The sequence below is a fragment of the Natator depressus genome, chromosome 15, assembly GCF_965152275.1.
Source record: "Natator depressus isolate rNatDep1 chromosome 15, rNatDep2.hap1, whole genome shotgun sequence".
Lineage (NCBI taxonomy): Eukaryota > Metazoa > Chordata > Testudines > Cheloniidae > Natator > Natator depressus.
In genome coordinates this window covers 14,353,221-14,378,384 of record NC_134248.1, presented here as the reverse complement: position 1 = coordinate 14,378,384, position 25,164 = coordinate 14,353,221, and the positions used below count along the sequence as shown (strand labels likewise).

Sequence of the window (25,164 nt, the reverse complement as noted above, 5' to 3'; positions counted from 1 at the left end):
TGTTTGACGTTGCCCTCTGGATTCCATCAGTTGCTTCTAGTCTCAAATCCCTGTTAAATGGAGGTTTGCCTGCTGCCTGTAATACTTTCCTGTATTTTGTTTTATCGTGCTTTCATCTGTTGGCTGCAGCGGGCTGAAATATAGTGAAACGTTGGTGCAAGAACATGCACTGTGTCTAGGTGTATCTGTGTTCTCTTTAAGGGGGTCACAGAAGGCTGCAAGGAACCAGATCGCTAATTGCCATGTTTGCTCATTCTCTCGCTGCTGTAGCTGAGGGCTCTCATCGAAAGAAAGCGGAGTGTCAGATCTACCGAGTGTCCAGATGCTAACCCTTAGTTTGCCCAGTTTGGGGAGCAGGAAGAGCCATGGGCTGGGGTGAGCAACCTGGATGTCAAGAGTCCCATCCTAATAGTATGGGATTGACACTGAGAAATGTTGGGTGCATCCCCCAAATTCTAGAGAAGCTCTCGACTCAGTAAGGGGGTTTCTGCTACCTCCTGGAGAATTGTGGGGCATGGGGCTAGGTTCAGCTCCGTTACACCAGTCTATATCCAGAGTAACTGCATTGATTCCTGGTTGAGTCACTCCGGATTTACACTGGTGTAACTGAAACCAGAATCTAACCCACATGCTTTGTTCTCTTCAGAGTTAAGACCTCAATCTTTTCTCCGTAATAGAGTCTGATGTAAGAAGTTCTGTAGCAAGTGTCATTCCCTTCCTGATGGTGCCAGAGGCTGGCTGGAAATGCAGAAAATCCAGCAAGGAACTGGCAAAACGCACCTGTCCTGCAAGCCTCAAAAAGCCTGCTCCTCTTGCCAGCTCGGTCCGGCCACAGCGCTCTCATCCCCTGGCTTGGCCTTTTAATATCACACTGGCAGCTCAGAAGGAATCGTGACAGCCGAGCATCTGGGAACTGATGATTCACGGCTCTTAAAATGTACAAGACGAAATCATTGGCTCACGGGGAAAGGTTGGAGGGTGACTTTGGCTGGGAAGGTGACTCTGGCTTTGTAGAGCTGCTTTATTGCCGGGGAGGGGTTGGGGGTGCATGGGAAGCACAGTCTGTGCATAGTGGAACTCCATTAGCCACTCTCCTTGTTGGCCACGAAGCTAATCAGTGTCCGTAGGACTCTGCTGTTCTCTTCCTTGCAGTGGGAGCTACTTACCAGGGACCCGTTAGAGCTGGCCCTGACCCAAGCTATTGAAAGCCCAGGCTGGACTTGACTAAAGCCATTGAAAGCCAAGGCTCTTTGCGTGACACTGCAAACTGCTGCGTTGGGTGCGGTGGCCATGCTGCTGGGTCTCGTCCACTGTCTGAGGATGCGAACACTTGGGTCACATCCGGGAGTGGGGATCAGTGCCTTCCCTGAGAGACAGCAGAGCCTCCCTAGTGGACTTGGTGTGGCACTGGGCATCCGGAGAGTTGGGGATCAATTCCTGGCTCTTCCACTAACTCACTAGGGGACCTTGGATAAGAGACCTCACTTTGGTGCCCCATGTGAATGGGAATCCTGATGTGCTTTGAGTACATTGGGCGAAAGGCACTGGGTAACTGTGAGTATCTGTTATCCCTCTTCAGTATGTGTTCCCGTGACTGTAAAGCCAGAGTGGATGAAGCAATCCTACAAGCCAGGTGGCCTTCCACTGTTCAACATGCTTTGTAGCTGCACCGTGCTGGACATGAATGGAGGGGGGATTGAAAGGAGAACAAGCCGTCTTTGTGTCTGTTGCAGCCTCTTGCAGTTGGAGCAGAGTTCTCCAGCAATGTGATATGCAAGGCTATGCAGTGCTGTTGTCGCTATGTTGGACCCAGGATGACAGAGGGACAAGGTGGGAGAGGTAATATCTTCTATTGCACCAGAAGACGAGCTCTGAGTAAGCTCAAAAGCTTGTCTCTCCCCAACCGAAGTTGGTCCAGTAAAAGCTGTCACCTAACCCACTTGTCTCTTCATAGGGCTAGTTTCAGAGTAGCAGCCGTGTTAGTCTGTATTCGCAAAAAGAAAAGGAGGACTTGTGGCACCTTAGAGACTAACAAATGTATTTGAGCATAAGCTTTCGTGAGCTACAGCTCACTTCATTGGATAATTTGTTAGTCTCTAAGGTGCCACAAGTTCTCCTTTTCTTTATAGGGCTAGGCATTCTCCCCGGAAAGCCTCCTCATCAGCATGGCTAGGAGGGAGACTTGCTGCAGCAGTGTTGCCACAGCTCAAGGCAGGAGATCCTAGGGCACTTGGATTCCCATGGACTTCCCAGAGGAGGATGAAAAGAAGAAGCCTTTGTCTGGCCCTGTCAGGCAGACCAGTGTTCGTTTGTGAATTCAACGGCTGTGTCTGCAAACAGCAGCCATGGGAGAAAGCAGCGTGGTTTGCAAGGCTGTAGGATTACAGGCTTACACCTGGCAGGTTGCCGTCTTGTGCTAGGGTATTTTTAATGCTGTCTGTGCCCAATTCATCCCCAGAGTAACGCAAGTGGAGTTACGCTGGGGAGGGGTCTGTTTGTGGGCTGGTCCCATTGTGCTGTCCAAGGAATGTGTCCCCATGACTTCCTAATAAAATAATAGATGCAGTGGGCCAAATTCAGTAGCAACATGCAGCTCTGCGGGGTACACATCTGGGATGGGGTGGTCCGGAAACGGGTGCAAGTGGGAAGACAGCGTTGGTTGCACTGATCTGCTGTCCAGCAGGGGCACAAAAGAGTGGGCAGAATGGGCAGGGTGCATGAATAGACACTGGGGATAATGATCATGAAAACCCTGCTTAACCAGAACAACTGAAGGTCTAAGCAACTCTGCACAGGTTCCGAATGGGACCAAGACTTTTCTGGATACCTGTCCTGCTTCAACAAGGGAGGTTCCGGGTGGCTGTGGTCCATGTTAAACCACACTAGCCAACTTCTCCCCTTTCAGATGAGATCCTCCAGCGGAGGATCTCACCGTTCCGAATTCTGGAGCAGCTGCACTTCCTAGTGCAGGTTTGCTTGGCCGAGAGCAGAGACTGTGTGTGACTAGTTTCAGAGTAGCAGCCGTGTTAGTCTGTATCCGCAAAAAGAAAAGGAGGATTTGTGGCACCTTAGAGACTAACCAATTTATTTGAGCATAAGCTTTCGTGAGCTACAGCATCCGATGAAGTGAGCTGTAGCTCACGAAAGCTTATGCTCAAATAAATTGGTTAGTCTCTAAGGTGCCACAAGTACTCCTTTTCAGTTTGTATGGTAACTTCCAACTTATCTGTATTCACACACACACACACACACACACACACACACACACACACACCGTACTATATGTTCCATTCTGTGCATCCGCTGAAGTGCACTGTAGCCCACGAAAGCTGATGCTCAAATAAATTGGTTAGTCTCTAAGGTGCCACAAGTACTCCTTTTCAGTTTGTATGGTAACTTCCAACTTATCTGTATTCACACACACACACACACACACACACACACACACACCTTACTATATGTTCCATTCTGTGCATCCGCTGAAGTGCACTGTAGCCCACGAAAGCTGATGCTCAAATAAATTGGTTAGTCTCTAAGGTGCCACAAGTCCTCCTGTTCTTTTTGCGGATACAGACTAACACAGCTGCTACTCTGATACCTTATCTTGTATCTCTTCCACACTAGAGTAACTAGAACAAGGGTGCTGGCCCCCTCCCAGAGATACTGCCAGAGTCACGCCTCCCTGCAGGCTCAAACTCAGCACCTTCTTAATTACTGGCGAAACTGGTTTCACGCTCACACCCTCAAAGCACAAGCTTCTTCTCCACTCAGCCAAGAGGAAAATGGCAGGCAGCTGCCTTTCAACCAGTGGGAGGGATGCAGCACAGCTATCCCCTGGAAAACTAGTCACACACAAAAAGAAAAGGAGGACTTGTAGCACCTTAGAGACTAAAATTTATTTGAGCATAAGCTTTCGTGAGCTACAGCTCACTTCATCGGATGCTGCAGCTCATGAAAGCTTATGCTCAAATAAATTTGTTCGTCTCTAAGGTGCTACAAGTCCTCCTTTTCTTTTTGCGAATACAGACTAACACGGCTGCTACTCTGAAACCATACAAACTGTGAGAGGCTAATTAGTTAAGATGAGCTATTATCAGCAGGAGAAAAAAACTTTTGTAGTGATAATCAAGATGGTCCATTTAGACAGTTGACAAGAAGGTGTGAGGATACTTAACTTAAGGAAATAGATTCAATATGTGTAATGACCCAGCCACTCCCAGTCTCTATTCAAACCCAAGTTAATGGTATCTAGTTTGCATATTAAGGTAATCCGCTTTAAACTCTGTTATCTTTGGCTGCATACAGACTAAGTGACAGCACAGTGTGTAGGAACTGAGATTTGGTGTACACTTAGGGCTCTTGCGGGTGTTGCCAAGTCTTGTTTTTTTTTATTTTTCTGAGCACTCCACCTCCTGGAGTCATGTGATGACTCCCTGAGAGTCTCCTCTTTCCATTCAAAATAAGTGTTTCTAGCTCTCACAATTGCAGAGGGGGCATGGAAAGATGAGCCCAAGAGGCCCAAAATCAGAAGGTCCCTCCCAAATTATTTTTAAAAAGCTCAGAATTTTGCAGGGGCTGACTCCTGGTTTTTGAATGTTTGAGATTGGCAGTGTTGCTCCGAGACTGGCAGAGCTCCATTGAGTTAGGGCTGTGATGATTTGGGCTTGTGGGGGTGGGCTTAGGGGGAGAGTGGAGCTGGGGGATGACTGTTGTGGGGATGGGTATGTGGGTATGGAGGGACCCCTGAATGAAAGGGCAGGTGTGCTGCGAGTCCAGGAGACTTTGGGAGGATAGGGCTAAGTATGCCTCCGCACGCACACACCGCGCCCTTCCTTGCTGAAGTTGTTCTACTGGACAAGTCGCAGCTCATTGGAGGAAGTGTAGGGAGTGAGGAGAAGTCAGTTTCCTTCTGGGAGAATGTGTCTGAGGAGAGAGAGAGAGAGAGAGAGAGGTGTTTCTCAGAGTGCTGCATTTCTGCATGTCCGCTCATGGGGAATGTCCTGAGTAATACAAATACATTGACAGAGTAACTTCCTTCTGAGGTTTCTGAAGCGCTTTGCCAGTGTGAATGGGCCAGCCCAAAGCACCCCAGACTCATGAGTCATGGCCCCAGAAACCATGAAATTGACTTTTAAAAAAACAAACTAAAAGACCCCCAAGATATTAAAATAGTCCTTCAGGGGCTTTATCTGCCTTCTGGGCTTTGAACCCTTTGGGATCATGAGGGCTAGAAATCTACATCTTAAAAAAAAAAAAAAAAAAATCTGAGCTGCTTCTCCTGTAATCCCATGCCTCCAGGAGCTGAAGCTTTAAGAAAAACCGCAGATATCACCAGAGTTGGAAAAGCTGAATAGCTTAGTCCTGTCAGTGAGGGAGGCAGTAACGGCAACGCTGGTGAGCTTGGGGCTGAATTTTCAGAAGTTGTCTCTAATTTTGCCCAACAGCCTAGGGGAAGGAGGCCTATGAAACATGCAGTGAAGGTCAGATGGACAGAGAAATTATACTGCACATGGAATACCGAACCCTTCAAGCACTGCGCTCTTGATGGGTTCCAGTATTGGTGCTTCCCTTCCCTGACTTTTATGGGGAGTCTGTGTGCTGGGCCCCAATGCAGTGCACATGCTCCTGGCTCAGCAGTGCAGACTCTGTCCTAGGGAAGGCAGAGTGTGGCCTAATGGCCAGTACACTGGACAGAAGACTTGGTTCTACTCCCAACTCCTGCTACTGGCCTGTGGGGTGACCTGGGACAAATCCCATCACTGCTCCGTGCCTCAGTTTCCCCATCTGTGCAATGGGGATAATGATCCTGACCTCCTTTGTAAAGTGCTTTGAGAGCTAAAGATGACAAGTGTTGTATCTGAGCCAGATATTGTTGTTTTGTTATAGAGCTTGGCCTGCTTGGAGCAAACCGAGTACACGTGTCCAAATGGGAGACTCAGGGCGCTGCCTGCTACCGTGGCCCCAAAGGGCTGAGAGTTGCTGCTCTGCTATAGGCAGTGACTGGAAGCGGTGGTGGGTGCCTTCTGAACCCTGTAACACCCACCCCGCCTCCCCTCCCCCTGCAGTTTCTTTAGACCTCCTGTTAGCACTGAGTGTCTGCCTTGCGTCTGCCTCTCCTCCAAGTCAGCAGAATAGGCACAGACAGAACCTAAAGTTCCTTATTCTTATTGCAGAGCAGAACGTAATCTCCAAGTGGGCCGGCTCTTGTGGTGAAAGTTTCTCTTTGTTCTCCCTCTGGGCCATTCATAGCTCTGTCCATGAGTTGTTCCACATCCCTGCTGACCCTACAGGCTCGGCAGATCCTGTTCCTTTCATGGGGTGTTGTCTGTGAGCCAATGACAGGCAGAGGACCTCTCTGCTAAGTCATGCTGAGTAGCTGTTCTCTGTGAATGAGAGCCGCAGGGAAAGGGAGCTGGCGAAGTGGCCGGGGCACTAAGGGAGGTGAGGTTTCTTCTTCCCTGACAGAGGGGAGGGAGAGGCTGTGAGACTGAGCTGTGTAGAAAGAAAAGGAGGACTTGTGGCACCTTAGAGACTAACCAATTAATTTGAGCATCAGCTTTCGTGAGCTACAGCATGCATGCATCCCATGAAGTGAGCTGTAGCTCACGAAAGCTTATGCTCAAATAAATTGGTTAGTCTCTAAGCTTTCGTGAGCTACAGCTCACTTCATGGGATGCATGCATGCTGTAGCTCACGAAAGCTGATGCTCAAATTAATTGGTTAGTCTCTAAGGTGCCACAAGTCCTCCTTTTCTTTTTGCAGATACAGACTAACACGGCTGCTACTCTGAAACCTGAGCTGTGTGGGTACATCACAGCCTCCTCCACTCCCACAGGCCTCACATCACTTCCTGCGTCTGGGGAGGAGAATGGGCACCTGGGACCACGCCCTTCTCTGGGACAGCCCCATGCAAATCGTTGGACTCTGCAAGCTTGAATTTGGGCCCTTTGAGTCTTGTGACACCAGTCAAAGATCAGGCGAGGAGTCCAGCAGCAGGAGCAGGCCTGCTCTCTACCTGAAGGATGCATGAACTGCTGGCTGGGGCGGGGGTGTGAGCTAGGCAGTGTTAACAAGCCCACATGATGGAGACCATCTCCATGGATCCCCAGGGCAGAAAGATCTGAGTGTTTTACTTGTCCGAGTACTGGTCCCAAGCGCTCTCGCTAGCGGGAGCATCGCTAGGGACCACAGCTGCAGGGCTCCATAATGCTTTTGAAGGTTTCTCCTCTGCCACCGCCGGGGAAGGAATCTGAACTGGGGGGACACAGAGTGGCAGAAGATGAAGCTCACGTGGTCCGTTTGTGCCTCCAGTGCTGGTAGAAACCAAGGGCTGCTACTGACCCTTTCATGGGTCACAGGCACGAGAGACTGCAGTTTCAATAAGGCACAATCCAGTGTCTCCTCTCCCGCAAGGCACTAGTGTGCACAAGCCTTTGACGGGAATGGGGCTTTTAGGCTGGGCACTCGTTAGCATCCCTTTCTCTGCTCACTGACGGTAGCCCACTGCTCCTTTGTTTGATCAGTTATGCTTCCTACAGTCCATAAACACCACAAACTGAGTGTCCGTGTTCTGTGGGTGTGAGGTTCCAGGAGAGTTTTATAACTGAACCACAGTCAGAAATGCACCTGATGCAAACACCCCGAATGCTAGGGAAGTTCTTGTGTGGATCCGGACTTCACCACTAGGCCAAACGAAAACCCTGGAGCCAAACCATGCTAGAGACCTCCGAGCTCTGGGAAAGCTCAGATCCAAGCTTGGTAGGCTTCACTCAAACATTTGGCTCCTTTGACCTCCAGGATTGGGTTGGGGATCTCATGGAAACAGGCTTTCTACTATGCTCTTCAGCACTACTCATTTCCACCAGGGCCAGAAATCCAGCGAGAACATCCTTGCTTGTTCTGATCAGCACTTCTAGGTCCTGAGTAAATTCAGAAGCAGCAACTTGGAGGCGCACAAAACATTAGCTCAGACACCACAGATTTAACTTAACTGTTGTCAGAACCGCATATAAGCTTAGGGCTACCAGAGAGGGCAACAAGGCTGGGTCAGGCTAACAGGGTTATGGGTAGGGCCAGTTCCTTTTATTCTATGAAGGCCAATTTGCCCAGTCTGGGGTTGAATCGTGCATCGTGAGTGATCTGTCTGGTTGCATTAATTTCGTAGCTGGAATGTGAATAGGGATCTTTAATTCAGTGCTAAGCGAGTTTGGAGTCAAATTAAGCTCCTTGCTTGTCTATGCTATGGGTCATAGCGTAGTACAGTGGCCATAGTGTAGGCACTTCCTACGACAATGGAAAGAGTTTTTCTGTTCCTGTAGGTGATCCATCTCTCCAAGCAGCGGTAGCTAGGTCAGTGGAAGCATTCTTCCATTTATTTAGCTGTGTCCACACTGTGGGTTAGGTTGCCGTAGCTAAGTCTAAAGTCTGGATTATTTTCGCCCCTGAATGACATAGCTACGTCAATCTAAATTTTCAGTATAGACCAGGCCTTTTGAAAAGAACCAAATTAAAGAGAGGCAGGGAGTGCGTGTGGGTCCAGGCTCGGTTTTGTGCAGGCTTCCTGGGTTGCCTTTTGTATGTAGCTGAAGGGAAATGGCGCAGTCTGAATGCGAAACATGCACTTAGCCAGCTCCAGGAGTCCTTGTGTCTCAAGGCAGTCTCATTCTTAAGGTTGTTTGTTGGAGAATCACTATTACAGAGCAGGAATTGCAGATGCTTTTTATGCTTCTGCTGCTGCCCATGGGCAGTTCTGAAAGGCTTTCTTATTTTGTTCTTCTCATCCTTCCCCCCCCGGCTATTCTGGGGTATTACTCCAGCCATTTCATAGCTATTTTAATATCCCTCAGTAATATAAGAGCTGTTCCAGTTGTGACATAAAGCACCAGCATCCAGTGAATTCAGGGTCAAATCTGACACTGTCCTTAAACGGGCTACTTTGCCCTACTGAAATCAGCCCGTGTGAATACGGGGATGGTGCCTCGGAGCTGGATCTGCTGACTCTCTCGAGAAAAGTTTGGGGGGTCTGAGGAAAACACATTTTGGCCCAAAATACTCCCATCGCAAGCGGCCTGGATGCCGGGGACTCTTCACACCAAAGTCTGTGGAATTTCTTGAAAGGGAAACTCTTTTTCAAATGACAGGTTTCAGAGTAGCAGCCGTGTTAGTCTGTATCCGCAGAAAGAAAAGGAGGACTTGTGGCACCTTAGAGACGAACAAATTTATTTGAGCAAAAGCTTTCGTGAGCTACGAAAGCTTATGCTCAAATAAATTTGTTCGTCTCTAAGGTGCCACAAGTCTTCCTTTTCTTTTTCAAACGACTCTAATAAAATCCCGCTAACTTCCCACTGCTCTCGACGCCAGCTCACCCCAGAATGTCTCTGCAGGCTTATTTACAATTACACTGACGTTCTGGCACAGAATAGCCGATATACGGCACTTGGCTGCCAAACCCGAGTGCCAGGTAGGTTCCTGTTGCTGATCTCTCTGACTCTAAAAATGTAGCAGCAGGAAGCTGCACTTCTCTAAATCCTGCAGTAGGTCCAAATCCTGCCCTCCGTCACATGCTGACAACTGCCACTGCGGAAGGGAAGGTTGGGAGCCCAGGGTACAAAGAAAACCCAGTCTGTGCTGTAAGGGGCGCACAGCCTAAACATTTGAGTGGGAATGGTGTAAAAGACGTCTTCCAGCCAGACACAAAGGGCCGAGAGATCACTGTAGCTAGGACAGTCAGATGCCTGTGTTAAACTGTGGCTTTGTTGTTTTTAAGTTGCTGCTGATAGTCTGTTGGCATCTGGGATCTTAAACACCATCCTTGGGGTGTTTTTCCTCTTTGTTGTTGTTGTTTAAAAGGTGAAAAGGGCTTTTCCAAGTGGAAGTTGTTTTGAGTAATCCTACTAGCACATCCATCCCTGATGAATGTGACATTTCGTCTGTACTTCTCTTCCTGATCTTTGTCTGCTTCTGTGTGCTAGAGCCTTGGCCTCGGCACTACCAGCTTCCCTGTATCCTTCCGCCTCACTCGCTCCATCTCCTCGCAGATCTGAGCTGCAAACACCCTTCTCCTGTGTCTAATTCCTCCCCCGCTATTGATCAGTTAATACTCGAGTTCTGCATGCGACTCCCTCAGGCCAGCCGGAGCTGCAGCTGGTGTGGAAATTGCTGCCTGGATTGGCGTGGTAGGATGGTTCGTGATTGCCATAAGGATTTCACGGTCACATGGGCCCCATTTTGTGATGAGTATGGTGAGCATTCTAGGTATGGCACTGATCAGGGCAATCTGGCCTCTTTCCTGTTCTCTTAACCCCCCTCCCCACCCACTCCCGCACAATGGGCTGGAGCAGGAGGCTGGCTCGCACACATGGCTTTACTGCAGCGATGACATGCTCAGAGTAGAGCTCTCTGCACCACTCTTGTTTCATTTTTTCTGGTGTGGTGCTTCTCTTGTTCATGTCCTGGATAGTCATTCAGCAGCTATTTGGCAGTGAGCAGTAATGATTTGCTGCTTTCCAACTAAACAGGAGTGTTCCAGCCACTAGTTACCTACCTCATGGGGCACTCGGATTAAGTTATTATCCTCTTTGCACAGATGGGGAAACCGAGGCACAGAAAAGGATGTGACTGGGGAGAAGAGGCAGTGTGGCCTAAGGGGTAGGGCACCAAACTGGGAGTCAAGAGACGCGGGTTCCGTCCCTGGTTCGGTGGCTGACCTGCTGTGCAACCCGGTGTGGATCACTTCACTTCCCACCTCTGTGTCTGTTTCTTTTCCTACCCTTTGTCTGTCTTGTCTATATAGATTGCAAGCTCTTCAGGGCAGGCACTGGCTCTCCCTGCGTTTGTACAGTGCCTAGCACAGTGGGTGGAACCTCTGAGCATCACCCTAAGAGACATAAATAACACTGGCCACCCAACGGGTCAGTACCAGAGCTGGAATTAGCACTTGGGATTTCCTGGCTTCAGTGCCTATATTACAACAGGTGTGGCAGGTTTTTCCCATGGACCATTTACTGTGCATTTGTATTTAATGGCAGCTGTGGAATCTCCGCATTCCCAGGCTGGCTACCTAGGGCAGGGGGATGCTCAGTAGCCCTTTGGGGGAGTCACTGCAGGCCGACAGGGGAGGATGTTTGCTTCGGGCAAGAAAATCTGTAGAGCTAGTTGTGCAGACAGCTCTGTGCCTGTGATCTCTGGCGGTGGGGGCCTTGCTCAGGTAGCCCTCTTTAAGAGGAGGCTGCCCTGCTTTAGAAAGAAGGAGGGAGATTTTATCATGAACTTGATGCCTTTAACAGGGAGTGCTGGCTTAGGGGCTGTTAACCTGTTACCTCCAGGTACTAAAGGGGGCAAAGGCAGAGCAAGAACCAATGGCTGGAAGCTGCAGCCAGACAAATTGCCATTAGAACTTATGGCCCAGTTTTTAACCGTGAGGAATGGGGCCGAGGGAAGTGGTGGATTCTCCATGACAGCTGATCAAGTCTGGGTGCCTTTCTACAAGCTCTGCTTTCGTCACTGGGCACAGCGCATGGGTAACGGGGTGAAGAGCTGTGGCCTGTGTTACACAGGAGGTCAGATGAGATGATCTAATGGCCCCCTGTGGCCTTAATCTATATCCTTGGCCCTGTCCCTTCAGGCTTGGGCACTGGGGTGCTAGAGACGCCGGGGGTCTAACTTTAAACTACTGTAATAGGAACCAGGTGGGGAAAATCCAAGCAGTTCTGTGCTGCTGCTAACTTAGTGTGTAACCCCAAGGTGATGCTGGTGGCTGTCAGCCTTGTGAAGTTGCTGTGGAAATGTACCAGTCCAGACACTAAATCTACTTGCCCAGCCTCACCATGCTGATTAAAACACAAAGCCACTTTTACTTGCCCACCTAATATCGCTACAGGCTTGAGGATGAGACAGTGACCAGGATTTCCTGGTGTCGGTTGGTCTCTCCACGTACGGATAGAAACTCCCGACACAGGGAGTACGGTAAGCACACAGTGCTGTATACCTGGTGAGCTGTGCTGCGCAAACAGATCCTTGGCCTGAGGATTTCGCAATCTGAAGGCACAGGCTGGTACAAGCACGGAGCAGGATGTGTGCTTTTCAGTTGGATTGCTTCACTCGTGTGTCTGCTGGAGGAGGAGAGGGTTCTTGGGGTGAAAGGAGAGGCTGTTCTGGAGGCGGGGGGTGAAAGGAGCCGGGTGTGGATGAAGGGGATGAAAGGGAGCAACTGAGACAGAGCTTTGACAGGAACGTGGGGAGTGTTGGAGGAAGTGGGGACAGGTGTCTGTCTCGGCTGCAGCTACTTCATACCCAGCACTCTATCTTTAAAGTACTTTATAGACATTAGTGAATTTTCATGCCACCCCTGGGAGGCAGATAATTACCATTATCCCCGTCTTGCAGGCTGTGGTGGGAGAGGAGGCAGAACAAGATTACATGTGCCTTTGGCACTGAGTGCCTCTGTGGCCAGAGCTGGGACCGGAATTTGGGAGTTCCTTGTTCCCAGATCATAATTCAGGCCTTTAGTCCGTGTCTGGGCATGTCTATCCCCTGCCTGAACTGTCTGTGGTCTGCACTGAAAGCTCGTCTGGTGCTATGAAATGATGACATTAAATCAGGGCTTAAATTCTCCCTGAGTATTTCCCGGAGCCCCGGGGCTCGGGGCTTCAGACCCACGGAGCGCGCTGGGGCTGCTGCGGGTTGGAAAATATTTACTGGAGCTCTGCTCAGGATGCCTCTGGCTGAATTTTAAGTCCTGCACTAAATGCTCCTCTGCTGGCAAAATTATTATTGTATGGCAGTAGCAGCTAGAGGCCCCGAGTGAGACCAGGGTCCCAGGGTGCTTGGTGTTGTACAAACACGCAGTAAGGGCCAGTCCCTGCCCTGTCTAACCAGACCACACAGAAGAGGAGGGCAGAACATGTCTAGCTTGCTCTGTTGAAAGCACCGAGGGCCAGATTTTCAAAGGAGCAATTGTTCAAAAGTGCTCCCATGTAGGCACCAATATAAGGGACGAGATGCTCAGAAGAGCTCCTTAGTTGCTGAGCAGACTTGCAAATCTGGCCCTTACCCAAGTGCGTACCTGGGAGGTGACCCCACTCCCAGCTCTGGCTCCCAAGTGCTGAAAGGTGGGGGTTGGGCAATTAGAAGTGGGCATCGGGGAGGTGCTACTGAGATGTTGTCAGTTCTCAGTTCTATCTTCCCCCTCTTTGTTCTCCCCAGGTGGTATTGCCGGTGGCATTGAGATCTGCATTACGTTCCCTACGGAGTATGTGAAGACTCAGCTCCAGCTGGATGAGAAAGCTAACCCGCCCCGGTACAAAGGCATCGGTAAGTCCGGAGCCTGGCAGCTGTGGGCGCAGAGAGACTAGGCTAGGGATCAAACAAGGGGACTGGCGATTGTGTCAGGGGTATTGGAGCTGCTGCAGCCAGTCATTCACTGCCAGCTAAGCAGAGACTGGCATGGGGGACACTGGTGGGTGTGCATCACTACGTGGGGCGGGAGTGAACTGGGTGTTCAGGTGCCCCTCATAGAAGGACCCTCCCTTGGAACTCTAGGGCTTGCCTCCTTCCTGTCTCACAAGGGGGAGAGTAGGGAAACGGGGGAGAAGCCATTTCAGAGTAGGGTGTGTGGATCAGAGCGCTGGGCGGTCGGGTCTGACATCCTGCCCCCACCAGTCCCCAGAATCTGAGGCTTGGCTGTGAGATGAGCGCGCCCCTCTAACGGACCTGGCCAATTGCACAATGCAGCACACCTGTTGTCGCTGAGGGAGACGGCGTGTTGGCGGTAGCCTGGTCGGGTGCCCAGGCTGGAGGCGTTCCAGGGATGACGGCCTCGTTCCAGCCCAGGATGATTGGCAGGGGTCCCTGACTGGCAGGATCATAACCTTCTACTTATGTACAGGCTGCATGGTGGCGTGCTGTATTGTATCACCGCTGCACTCTGCTGCTTGCCCTCCAGCCTGGCCCCAGCTGACAGTGTGAGAGAGAACCCAGCTGGCTGGGGGAGAGACAGCAGGGAGCTGGTTCCAGAGCCCCTGGCTTCGTGTCTGGCTTGGAACCGGGTCCTGAGGATCTGCAGCAACATGGCTTCTGACTTGCTGAGTCCAGGGCTGAACAGTGCCCTGTGCCATTCTCCCTTCCTGGATCAGCTCTGCAAAGGGCTTGGCATTGCCCTGTTCTAGCTAGGGAGGCCGAGTCGTATAGCCTGGCACCTGCTGCATATGGCTTGAACTGCACTGGGGGGGACACGACTCAGGACTTCACGTTCCACAGCCGCAGCACGCTGGAGGGGGAGGGGAAATCCATTAACGGCAGCAGCGTTGGGGTCCTGGCCGCTCTGTCTTCAGCGATGAGACGAACGCGTCCACTCGCACGGGGCCGGTGTTCTCCGCGATGGTGCGTTTGCAGCCTGGCGTTGGTGACCACGTTACCCGAGCTCTTCCACCCTGGCACTCGCCCACCCTGCCCTGTGCGCTCTGGCTGTTACCCAAGGACGGCAGGGAGTGAGCGGCCCAGGGAGAGCCTGAATGGCGGAAGGTGCTGCCAGGCTGACTTGGCGGGCCTGCTAAACCCCTCTTTCCGTGCCTTCTCCCCTAGCGGACTGCGTGAAGCAGACTGTCCAGGGCCATGGAGTGAAGGGGCTCTATCGAGGCCTCAGCTCACTGGTGTATGGCTCCATCCCAAAGGCTGCCGTGAGGTAAGGCGCTCCGGCTGCGACTTCCAGCCTTGCCCCTGAGGCGTTTGTGAATTGCAGTTGAGCAATCTGAGCCCAGGTGATCCTCCTGCTCTCCTTGACAGCCACCAGGCCCCCAAACAAGCGGATGAAAAACCCCATAGGAGTCCCTTGGAGTGGCCCCTTCTCTCCGTCTCGCTGCTGAGGGAGTCTCAGGCCGGGGGTCTGTCTCAGGCAGCCTCTCTGCAGAACAGCCCTGCCAAAAAAGCCAGACATGCAGGGATAGGCAGGTGAGGGCCCCAGGCTAGCAGGCCAGAGGGCCACGGACGTGGCTTCTGCAAAGGAGCACAGTGCAGGGTCTGTCCAAGGAGCCCTGAGTGACCCTCCCTGAGGGCTGCCTGCCAAGGAGCGATTGGCATCGCTCACCTGTGTCCGTAGGTGGCCTGATGTTTGGAGAAGTGCTGAGGCAGCTCGGTCCCGCTGCGGGGAGGGGAGGGAATGATTCGAGGTGGTTTGGAATCTACTCAAGGTGGGTCTGGCCAATCGTTACTGGACAGCGTGCCCAGTTCCCTGGCTGGGGGTGGGACTGCCTCCCTGGACGGTCGTTCCCTTTGGGATGGATTGAGAGAACCATCCTGCTCTTAGCAGGACCAGCCTGAGCGGACGCTGCCGGAGGGCTGGCTCTGGGGAGTGCCCTGTTTGCCAGCAGGCCTTGCTGTGGGGAGCTCCCCCAGGGCACTGCTAGCATTGTGCTCTTTGGGAAGCTCCCAGCTCTTCCAGGCTGAGCCTTTCCCAGCAGCAGGCCCTGGCTGCTGCAGCCACAGCCTCCCCAGGGAGGAGATGCTGCAGAAGAAAGTGTGTGATTTCTGAGCGGTTCGGTCCCCAGCCCAGGAGGGTGGGGGCAGTGGAGTGCTGGCAGATCAGCTTCGCTCTTCTCTGGGGCGTGAGGGTGTGACTCCGAGACGAGCAGGATGGATGCTCTGCTGCCTTCTCTCTCCCTGCTGCCAACCAAGAACCAATAGCTAATAGCTGTCAGCAGTCAGCAGCCTGCTCAGGCAGGGGAGTCAGGCGCACCGCCACCCCCCTTCTCCTGGGCTTTCAGGCTTACAGGTGCCTGCCTTCCCAGTGTGGGCATCTGTGCTTCGCCCAGTGGGAGGGCCTGAGATGGGTGGAGGGCGGCTGGGTGTTTGAAGCTACGGCAGGGCTTGGCCACTTCCTGCCACTCCCAGGTGCTGGTAAGGGGAAAGAAGAGTGAGCCCCCCTCCCCGCCATCCCTGGTCAGTTCTCCCAGCTCCCCCTGGAGGTGACCCACAGGCTCCATAGCGAGATGCCCACGGGGCACGGCGGGAGCTTCCAGCCGAGCTGGTTGGCCCAGCTGCACTAGGAAATCCCTCTCGCCCTGGCCCTGTCTCTGTGCCCAGCAGCTGTGTCTGCCCAGTCCGGTGGGGTTTGCATTGGCTGCCTTTCTCCCCGGCCAGGTTCGGCATGTTCGAGTTCCTCAGCAACCACATGAGAGATGAGAAGGGCAACCTGAACAGCAAGCGCGGGCTGCTGTGCGGCTTGGGAGCCGGGGTGGCCGAGGCCGTGGTGGTGGTGTGTCCCATGGAGACCATAAAGGTACAGCGCAGGCCCTCTCATCCCTGCTTTGAGAATGAGTCCCAGAGTAGGGGGAGACCGGAGACCTCTTCAGAGGGGGCAGGGGAAGCCAAGGAGGGAGCACCATTGCCCTGTGAGCGCCTTGTCGGCCCCAGAGCTAGCTGGCTGGGCTCTCTCTGTCTTGTTGGAGCCGGGTATTAACTCAGCACAGCCTCTGCTCTGCTCCCCACCTGGCGTCACACAGGGAGTTGTGCTGTATGTTGCTGCTCCCGCGCAGATGAAATGTCCGTGTGCTCCAGCTGCCCACTAGTGGTGAATGGTCAGAGGTGCAGGGAAAGACTTTGCCTGTGGGGCGTTCCCTCTGGACTCTCCTGTTGATGGGAAATTTTAGCAAGAGACCAGACAGGATCTGATTTTCCTGGGGCCCGTAACTCCTGCAGTGAGTGACAGCTCTTCTCTCTGAGGCCAGCCTTTGTGGCCTGACTCCAGAATTTGTCAGGTGTTAATACCATGAAAGATACGCTGAGCCACACCAATACACTTGCTGGCAGAAGTAAATGCAGCGCCGTGCATGAAATACCTAGCCGAGGCTCCACAGTAGCAAAGGGCATTTTGCACCGTTGTTGCTTCTCATTCATTGCCAGGCTCTCCCACACAAATGAGGCCGTTTCTCTGTCTCTGCTCTTTCCCCCTGTGTTATACTCAGTTTTTTCTCCTTGCTTTGTAACTCCCAGATTCAAAAATGATGCCAGGCCTGGAAATCCTGTTCAGGGCTTAGTAAAATATGCCCTTCTCAGTGAGTGATATCTGGGCACAAATGCTTCCTACACAGTGTAACGTGAGAGCCAGGGACTTGGCTGGGAAACTGGCCTCTGCTTGCATGACTCTGTTCAGCATAATCCTAAGAAGAGGCTGACTGCTGTGAGCAGCAGCAGCGGGACTGGGACTCCGAAGTCTGTCCCCATCTCTGCCACTGACGTGCTGTGTGAACCCAGGCCCATCCCTTCACCTCTCTGCTTCTCAAAGCTCTCATCTGCCAAGTGGGGATAAATAGATGGACCCTCCTTTGCAAAGTGCTTAGAGATAGGGTGAAGGGACTGTTATTTACTGACCTGATGCTATATGCTCTCACAGGTGACCAATAGATTAAGCATTGGGGAAGATGCTCTCATGCTTTGCTGGCCTGAGCTAGCAATAGCTACCCTTCTTCCCATCCTGGGACTTCCAGACTCTCCCCTTGCAGGTGCCAAGCCTTGTGTGTTTCAAGTATTCCAGACCTAGCTGCAGTCCTTCATCCCTAGACTGCATAGGTCCCTTCCCTTTCTGACTGCATGTGGAGTGCATGAGCAAACACGTCCGCAGTTGCAGGTAAACCTTGGACAGGGTTTTCGTTCCGCTCTGGAACAGCATCGGTATGGCGCTGCCTCAGATTAGCAAAGATCCTCGCTGCTGAATCCCTGAGCAGAGCCCCGCTGCCAGGCATCTGATTGGGATGTTTGGGCTCCTATAGCTTGAGGAATGGGTGTCTCTTCACATGCAGATTGGGATTAACAAGTCCTAACCTTCTCTCCCCTCCAGGTGAAGTTTATCCATGACCAGTGCTCCCCCAAACCGAAGTACCGTGGCTTCTTCCACGGCGTGCGGGAGATCATCCGCGAGCAGGGTGAGGGCCCTGGCGTGGCAGCGTTACTCAGTGCCTCCGCGCCGCGTTATCCTTGCGTTCAGTGTGCAAGGCCCCGCCACACCGGGTTGTGAACTGCCTCCTCCCACCAGAGTGGGAGACTGGTCTGTGAGCTGCCAAGGCAGCCAGCACTGTAGGGCCTTGAAAAACACTGGCTCCCAAGTGTCTGCTCGTCCCTCAAGCAGTCTGGTTCTTGGGAGACCTGCTTCCCAGGCCTGAGCACCTTTCCTCTTCTGGCCTAGCCAGGGGAAAGCCGTGCAGCCCTGTCAGCATGTCCATAGGAGGGTGGGGGAGGCCAAATGACAGGCCACCAAAACCACGCAGAGCAGGCCTCACCCCGCTGCCAATGAGAATTAGGAGAAATGCCTCTCTCCCCCAACGCCTGCTATTAAGAGGGCTTGTCAGGGTTGGGATTCAAACCCACGTCCCCAGAGGAGACTGCGGCCTGAACGCAGCACCTTAGCCTGTTCGGCCATCCTGAAGGCAGGGCCAAGTGGGTGGGGCACAAGAAAGAGCTGGGGAGGAGCTGGGCTTTGTGCTGTGGGCCCTTGCGGGGTGGGTGTATGAATGGGGGAAAGGGGAAATTGTGTTGTGGGCCACAGGAAGGCATGGGGTCGGTGGCAGTCCTGGGGACACCAGCGTCATGCTGCTTCCCCTCCTCAAATGCTGCCCCTTCTCCCCTGCCGCAGGTCTGAAGGGAACCTACCAGGGTTTAACCGCGACTGTCCTCAAGCAAGGATCAAACCAGGCCATTCGCTTCTTTGTCATGACGGCGCTCAGGAACTGGTACAAAGGTACCCGCGCTCTGCCTCCCTCCCGCTGCCTTGCCCCCGCGTCTCCGTGCCATGCCCTGCCTCTTCCGGGGAGCGCTGTGGGCGGAGAGCCACACAGCACGGTGACCTGCTGCAGCGAGGGCTGGCTTCTCCAGCCTCAGCTGAGCTCCCGCTCCTCCCTCCGAGTGAAACGCGCCACCACCAGTTTCCTGTGGGGTCACTTTGACGAGCCTGAGGAAGGCCCCAGGGCAGGGCAGAGCTGGGGAGAGGGGATGCCTGGGTTAAAAGCCCCAGGGGATGCAGACGGCGAGTAAGCGGGGACTCTAATGGGGTCTCCTCCACTCTGCCCCTGCTCGCACCTGTCTGCTGCAGTATACACATATCTACTTCTCCTGTGCACGCTCTCAACGCCCCTACCCCTGCCCGCACACACTGGGCCTGGGCCCTTTTGACAGTCTGTTCAGAACTAAGCCAGCCGGGGGCGCTTTCCCACCCACTTGCTGCTAGGCCAGCCCTGGCCTAGGCTTGTGTGTTCCCTGCCTTACGACCTGTGGGGTCTGAGGACTCTAGGCGGCAAACAGGCAGCCTGGCCCCTCTGCTCACTGCGCACACCTGGAGAGAGAGAGAGAGAGAGCATCTCTGGCCCCCTCGGCCCTTCCCTCTGTTCCAGCTTCATTGGGGGCTCTCACTTGCGGGGTCCCGTTCCTTTCACCCCCCAACCCCCATTGCACCCCCAGCCTGTCGGGGCCTTTGTCGCTCTCACGTGCAGTGTCACTCAGTGACGTCCCAGCACACTCCCACCTCTTGGTGCTCATGAGCTCTGCCCTTGTGTCTCTCTCCACCCTCTTTCCCTCCGCCTGCCCCTTTTGTGTCGCTCTCCTTCTTCCCAGGGGATGATCCCAACAAGGTCATAAACCCCTTCGTCACCGGGATATTTGGGGCCATTGCCGGAGCAGCTAGCGTCTTTGGCAACACCCCCCTGGATGTGGTGAAAACCAGAATGCAGGTACAGCATGTGGTTGTGTGGCTTCTGGGCTTCTGCTGAGAGCCCATCATTCACCTCTTGCCTCTGGGTGCTCCATGTCTCCTGCTCTCATCTAGACCATGACCGCTGGGCCAAGCGCCGAAATGGGACGTGGCAAAGTGCCACACGGCGCCCTCCCAATGGAGGAGTAGGAGCTGGAACTGAGACTGCTCCCCACAAAGGCCCTGTCTGCCCTAGAGAATGACCGCTGGGGTGCCTGGCCTGATGGGAGAGTGAGGCCCAGTGCAGCAGTGTGTCCACACTAGCCATGCTGTGCTCTGTGGCTGTGGTCGCGCTGCCCTCTGGGGACCTGAATTAACGGCCAGCGATTCACTCCTAGGCAGACCAGGCCCAGGGCTCCCCTGAGCTAGAGGAATTTGGCATGTTCCTCTCCGGGCAGTCCTGTAGCCCAGTGATTCTCAGTTCAGGAGCCCGATCAGCGATCCCCAAAGAGCCACAATCATGTGAATTCATTGCTTCGTTTACTAGTTCTATATTATTCTCACAGCAGTGACTGACCACGTATTATTTTATCTGCTACAATTGGGTAATAACACAGTAAAAGCATCCTGATTGGTTAATAACTTAAATTGGCTAATAATTAAATCACATGGTGTTTTAATAGCAAGGGCTGCAAAGAGCCTCTGTCTGAGCATCACTGCCGTAGCCCGTCTCAACACACCTTGCAGCCACCCAAAAACACCTGCAGTGGGGCATGGGCGTGGCCACTGCTATTTGGGTTAGACCACATCTAAGCACCCCGCAGCCCTCCTTAGGATCAGGCTCCCACACAACCAGGCTGGCGAGGATGGCAGTCACTGCTGTGACAGCTCCGACTGTGCAAACAGAAGCCCCCCGTCCTCCCCCTCCCCCCCACCCCCCCGGGGCCCTTCCAGAATCTCCCAGGATGGAGCCACGGCTTGTGGGAGCTGTGCTGGGAACTGTGGCATAGATCCCCCCCATTACAGGTCTCTGACCCTTCTCTCCGCTTCCTCTAGGGACTTGAAGCGCACAAGTACAAGAGCACCTGGGACTGCGCCTACCAGATCATGAAATACGAAGGGCCCATCGCGTGAGTCCTTCATCTTGTCTCCATGCAGGGGGCTCAGGGCTGGGTGAACGCAGGGAAACAGGGACAATCCCTCCCCTGCAGCCGAGTGCTGGCGAAGCAGTTCACACCCGTACGGTGAAACGGGGAGTAGTGCCATAGGGGGCAAAGGGATCCGTCACCATCATGGGTAAAAGGCACCTTGTGGTGGGATTTGCAGAAGGGAGAACAGGTCACCGGCACACGAGAAGCGGGAGCCTGTCCCGTAGGCATAGGGGATGAGATGGGAAAGGCAAGGGCCTGGTGGATGGTAGGAGTAGCAGCGAGGCCTGGCTGTGAGAGGAGGAGCAGAGACCCACACAGGGAAGAGGGGAGAGAGACCTGTGTGGATTTTATTAGCCTCTCTACAAATGCCACAGAAGCACAGGCCCAGAGCCTCAGCTAGTGTAAAATCAGGGAAGTCAACAGTGACCGACGCCCCCGAGGAGCTGGCCTGGAATCTGAAAAAGCGGCTGGTGTGGAGAGCGGATCCTGTGACAGGAGTGGGGCAGTTGGCCAGAAAGCCCTGACTGGGAATCTTAAAAAGTTGGGGTCTCTGGGTGGGGTTTGCCGGGCAGGAAGCAGCCCTTCCCCAAACCCCTTTCATTCCAGCAGAGACTGGGCCAGTCCCCGCTTGTGCTGAGTGTGAAGGTGGAGGTGGGCGAGAGGCTGAGCTGGAGAGCAGGGTGAGCCTCACAAAGTGTGGTTGCCGGGCATTGGCGCCATTTTACACCAGGCTGCATCTCCGCCAGAGATCGCTGGGAGCGGGTGGGCTAGGCCTGCTCCCACGTCTGGCCAAGCTGTGCCTGGCCTAGGCCTGTGTGGGGCTCTCTGCTCCCCCCTCACCTCTCCTCTCCTCTCCTCTCCTCTCCTGGCAGGTTTTACAAGGGCACGGTGCCTCGCCTGGGCCGGGTCTGTCTGGATGTGGCCATCGTCTTCGTAATCTATGACGAAGTGGTCAAGGTCCTCAACAAGGTGTGGAAAACCGACTGAGCCTGCCAGCAGCCCCGGGCAGCGGCACCGTCTCCTCCACCACCGCGAGGCAACAGCTGGAGGAAGATGACCAACCCGGGAGAAATTATATGGACATTTCACTAGGAGCGGTGCCCTGTGCCCAGCCACTTGGGCCCATATCAAACCCTGACCATCTTTATTTATAGGATCGAACTGTGGAGTAGTTTAAATTATTGATCATGTGCTAAAATGATGGTGTGGGGGAGGGGACTATATCTGCAAACTTCGCAAAGGCCAGCTCCGCTAGCCTGGGGGTGGAGCTGGTGGGGAATAGATCAGTGCCCGAAAGGGAGAAGAGAGGCCATGATTCTCCAGCCAGATTACAATTCAGTCCACGTTTCCTTTTGCCTTTGAGAAAACAGAGCCAAGCGAGCAAAGGTTTCCACTGAGCTCACTGCCATCTCCCGCCTCTCCCAGCAGGAGGCGTGGAGTGCGTGGGGCTGGAGCGCAGGCTGCAGGGGCGCGATTGCAATGGTGTGATGTCCCTGGGTATGGGGAGCTTGCTGCTACTCCAGTCCCATCCTCTACCTCTAGGAGATGCTCTAGGGAATGGTGTGGCACCCCGGGCTGCGAGCCACTCACGGCTATTCCACACCCAATCTCGAGAAGCAGGAGTTGCTAGCGGGGGGGGACCCCTGGCTGGGGGAGAGCTCCAGCCCCCGCTACCAGAGCTGCCAAGTGCCTCAGTCGCAGCGTTTTCCAGTGGGAGTCACTAGGGCCAAAGAGGATTGATCGTGAAGTGAGCTGCGTGGCACACACTGGCCATTTAGCCTCTGGTTTAAGCCAGAAAGCTGAGGGGAGGCCCCTTGGTGCAGGCAATGACCCTGCCTCCTTGAGTCAGAGCGTGTGATCCAGACCTGTGGCTCCGAACGCGCGCCTTCCCGTAGGGGCTTTGCCTGCCCAGCCACCTCCCCTGGAGGAGAGAGGAAATCCACCCTGTACCGCCTCCTGGGAGCACTGAGGGGCTTTGCTATGGAACCTGCAAGGAACCCAGTGCCCAGAACATGTCCTCTACCATCCCAGCCACTCGCCCAGGCTCCTGGCGGTGCAGCTGCTGCTGTGGTAGAGACCCAGCACTGAGCGGTGGTGCCTTCATTTTCCTTTTCCTCGCTGAGGAAACATTCCCAGGCGAGTGACTTCCAGCCTAGCGTGACCAGGTTCCTCACCCCTGTGACAGAGGCACCTTGTTTACATCTGAGATGAGAGTGAGAAAGGTGAAGTGCTCGCCTGCCACTCGGCCTTCTCTGATTAAACTGCCTCCTGCCACATTCCCTTCCACTCTGCCTCTTCACACACACACCCCCACGCCGCTCGATATTCCAGTGCTGGGAGCCAGACAAGTACCTAGCTAGACTAAATGAACTTCACACTGCGTTGTTAACGCTTGTACTGTATCCCCGGGGGACAGTAACCCTGTCCTTGCCCAGTGCCAAGAGCTCATAATGGTTCCAGTGCAGATTTGTGCCAAAATCGTGTGTCTGTCTACAATAGTTACACAGGGGTTTGTCTGTCTGTACTCTCAGTGACAAATGCAGCCTTAACACTATCGTATGCGCAGGCGAAGAAGGAAAGTGCAGGGAAGAGTCACTTTCCGGCTTTCAGCTCTCAAGCCATTGAGGTTTTTTTGCATTTTGCATTTGCAACTTGAATAAAATAAGAGCCTCGCTTTAGAACACACTTCAGAATTGAACCAGGATCTGTAAAGGCAACAATCAAGCCTTACACTGCGTGTGTGTGCGCTGACATCCTGATGCATATTTGTATGTTGCATTTACAATCCTGTGCTACATTAGTGGTCCCTGGCAGCCCACAGTGATCTCGCTGTAGCATCTGCAGCCCCTATTGTACCATGCTGACAGGGCAGCGCCCCGGATTCCGAGCCAGCTGCATAGTTTTCACTCCTGTGCTAATATTTTAGAGTCCAGGGGTTTCTTTTCAAGCTTTGAGCAAAATGTGTTAATGTTGCGCTTGCAGCTGCATGCTGGAGTGACTCTTGCCATTTTCAAGGCCAAATTGGGGTGCTCTGGCAAGCACCCCAACAGTAAACCAAAGTTGCCTGTTAACAAAGTCTCCATCGCTCTGTGTGGGCCAAAGGCAGCCCCGGGTCTGTTGCAATTTAAGCCTTTTGCTCACATCCCTTCGGTCACTGAGAGCTCCCCACCCTCCCCTTGTGTTCTGGATGAGCAAAGGGATCCAGGAGGGGGCCCCAGGTCCCAAATCACTGGTGAACGCATTTTGCCAATGCAGCTAGCTACACTGCAGCTACACGGGAATGATGCTGTCTTCTGTTACACTGGCTGCAGATCATTTGACACTTTAGCCCATGTATGCTGCAGTCTGCTTTCCCAAGTGTCTCCCCTCCGAGTTTTTGGGTTCTTACCCTGGAATTGCACTGGTCACCACTAGGTTCCAAACAGGCTGGGAACTCTCCCCCTCCCCCCCTGTTTTGTGTTTACCATCCAATTCAATCCATTGCCTCAGTGCTGTGCTGATAAGGGAATGAGATTTGATGTCCTCTCTGATCCCTGACTCTTCTCAGATGCTTCTGTAGCACATTAAGAATGAGATTCTGAATGACTAAAAACTAAACTGGGCTGTTTCTTGGGCTCAGTAGAAATGTCCAAGGCTCTGATCCTGTAAAATCCTTGGCTGTGGTGCTGCTAGTGCGGGGATCTGAAAGCCAAGCCGGGTTCTTCATGCCTGCTGCCTTCAGTGATGGGAGCAAAGATTGTGCCCTAAATCCAATACAATGACAATTGGAGGGTGGGGGTGGGAGGATGCTGAGTGGAAGAGGAGGGCATTAGGGAAAGGATCTTCCTACTGGAGACTAGTTAGGGTCTTCTCCTCCAGGACCAATGAATTATTTCCTGCGTTGCTTCTCGTTGTTTGGCGTCTTTAGGCCTCAGAGGAGCTGCTCCCTCCCGAAGCTGCCTTTGGGCTAGGAAGAGACGCTACCAGACGGCTTCTCTAGTGCAGGGCCGAGAACTGCTGCCACTGGGCTCCCCTTGGGAGGTGGGAAATACCATCTCCTTTGGTCATGTGTTCTAGGGCAGACTCTCTACCTGGAGCGACATTCTATGGGTGCAGGCCATTGCCCAGCACCCATCCCTCGGGGTGGGTGCCAGAGCCAGGAGAAAGCTCAGCACAGGAGTGTGTGCACTGTGTTGTCTCTTTGCCTCTGCCTTGGCAGAGTCCATGTGCTCTGCTCTCTACAAGGCTGAGTCTTCTACACATGTTGTGTCAGCCCCTGCTGCTTTCTCAGGTTTTACTGCATTCAGAGATTATGTAATAAACTGAAACCTGCTGCAAGCTGGATGTCTCTCTCCTTTTTTT

At 53.4% G+C, this 25,164-nt stretch overlaps 1 protein-coding gene across 2 annotated transcripts in view; it reads left to right on the top strand.

Moving 5' to 3' along the window:
• Positions 1-25,164, top strand: part of SLC25A1 (solute carrier family 25 member 1) — a 47,546-nt gene extending 22,382 nt beyond the window's left edge. Inside the window, exons 1-9 of one of the 2 annotated variants that reach the window (XM_074973123.1) lie at positions 1,800-1,839; positions 13,204-13,311; positions 14,581-14,680; positions 16,135-16,273; positions 17,831-17,915; positions 18,623-18,727; positions 19,597-19,712; positions 20,729-20,802; positions 21,696-25,164. In XM_074973123.1, coding sequence (XP_074829224.1) covers positions 1,815-1,839; positions 13,204-13,311; positions 14,581-14,680; positions 16,135-16,273; positions 17,831-17,915; positions 18,623-18,727; positions 19,597-19,712; positions 20,729-20,802; positions 21,696-21,810 — 867 coding nt within the window. In that variant the 5' untranslated portion in view covers positions 1,800-1,814 and the 3' untranslated portion in view covers positions 21,811-25,164. Of the gene's footprint in view, positions 1-1,799; positions 1,840-13,203; positions 13,312-14,580; positions 14,681-16,134; positions 16,274-17,830; positions 17,916-18,622; positions 18,728-19,596; positions 19,713-20,728; positions 20,803-21,695 lie in introns of those variants that run through there. The other variant, XM_074973122.1, reaches the window with a different exon arrangement.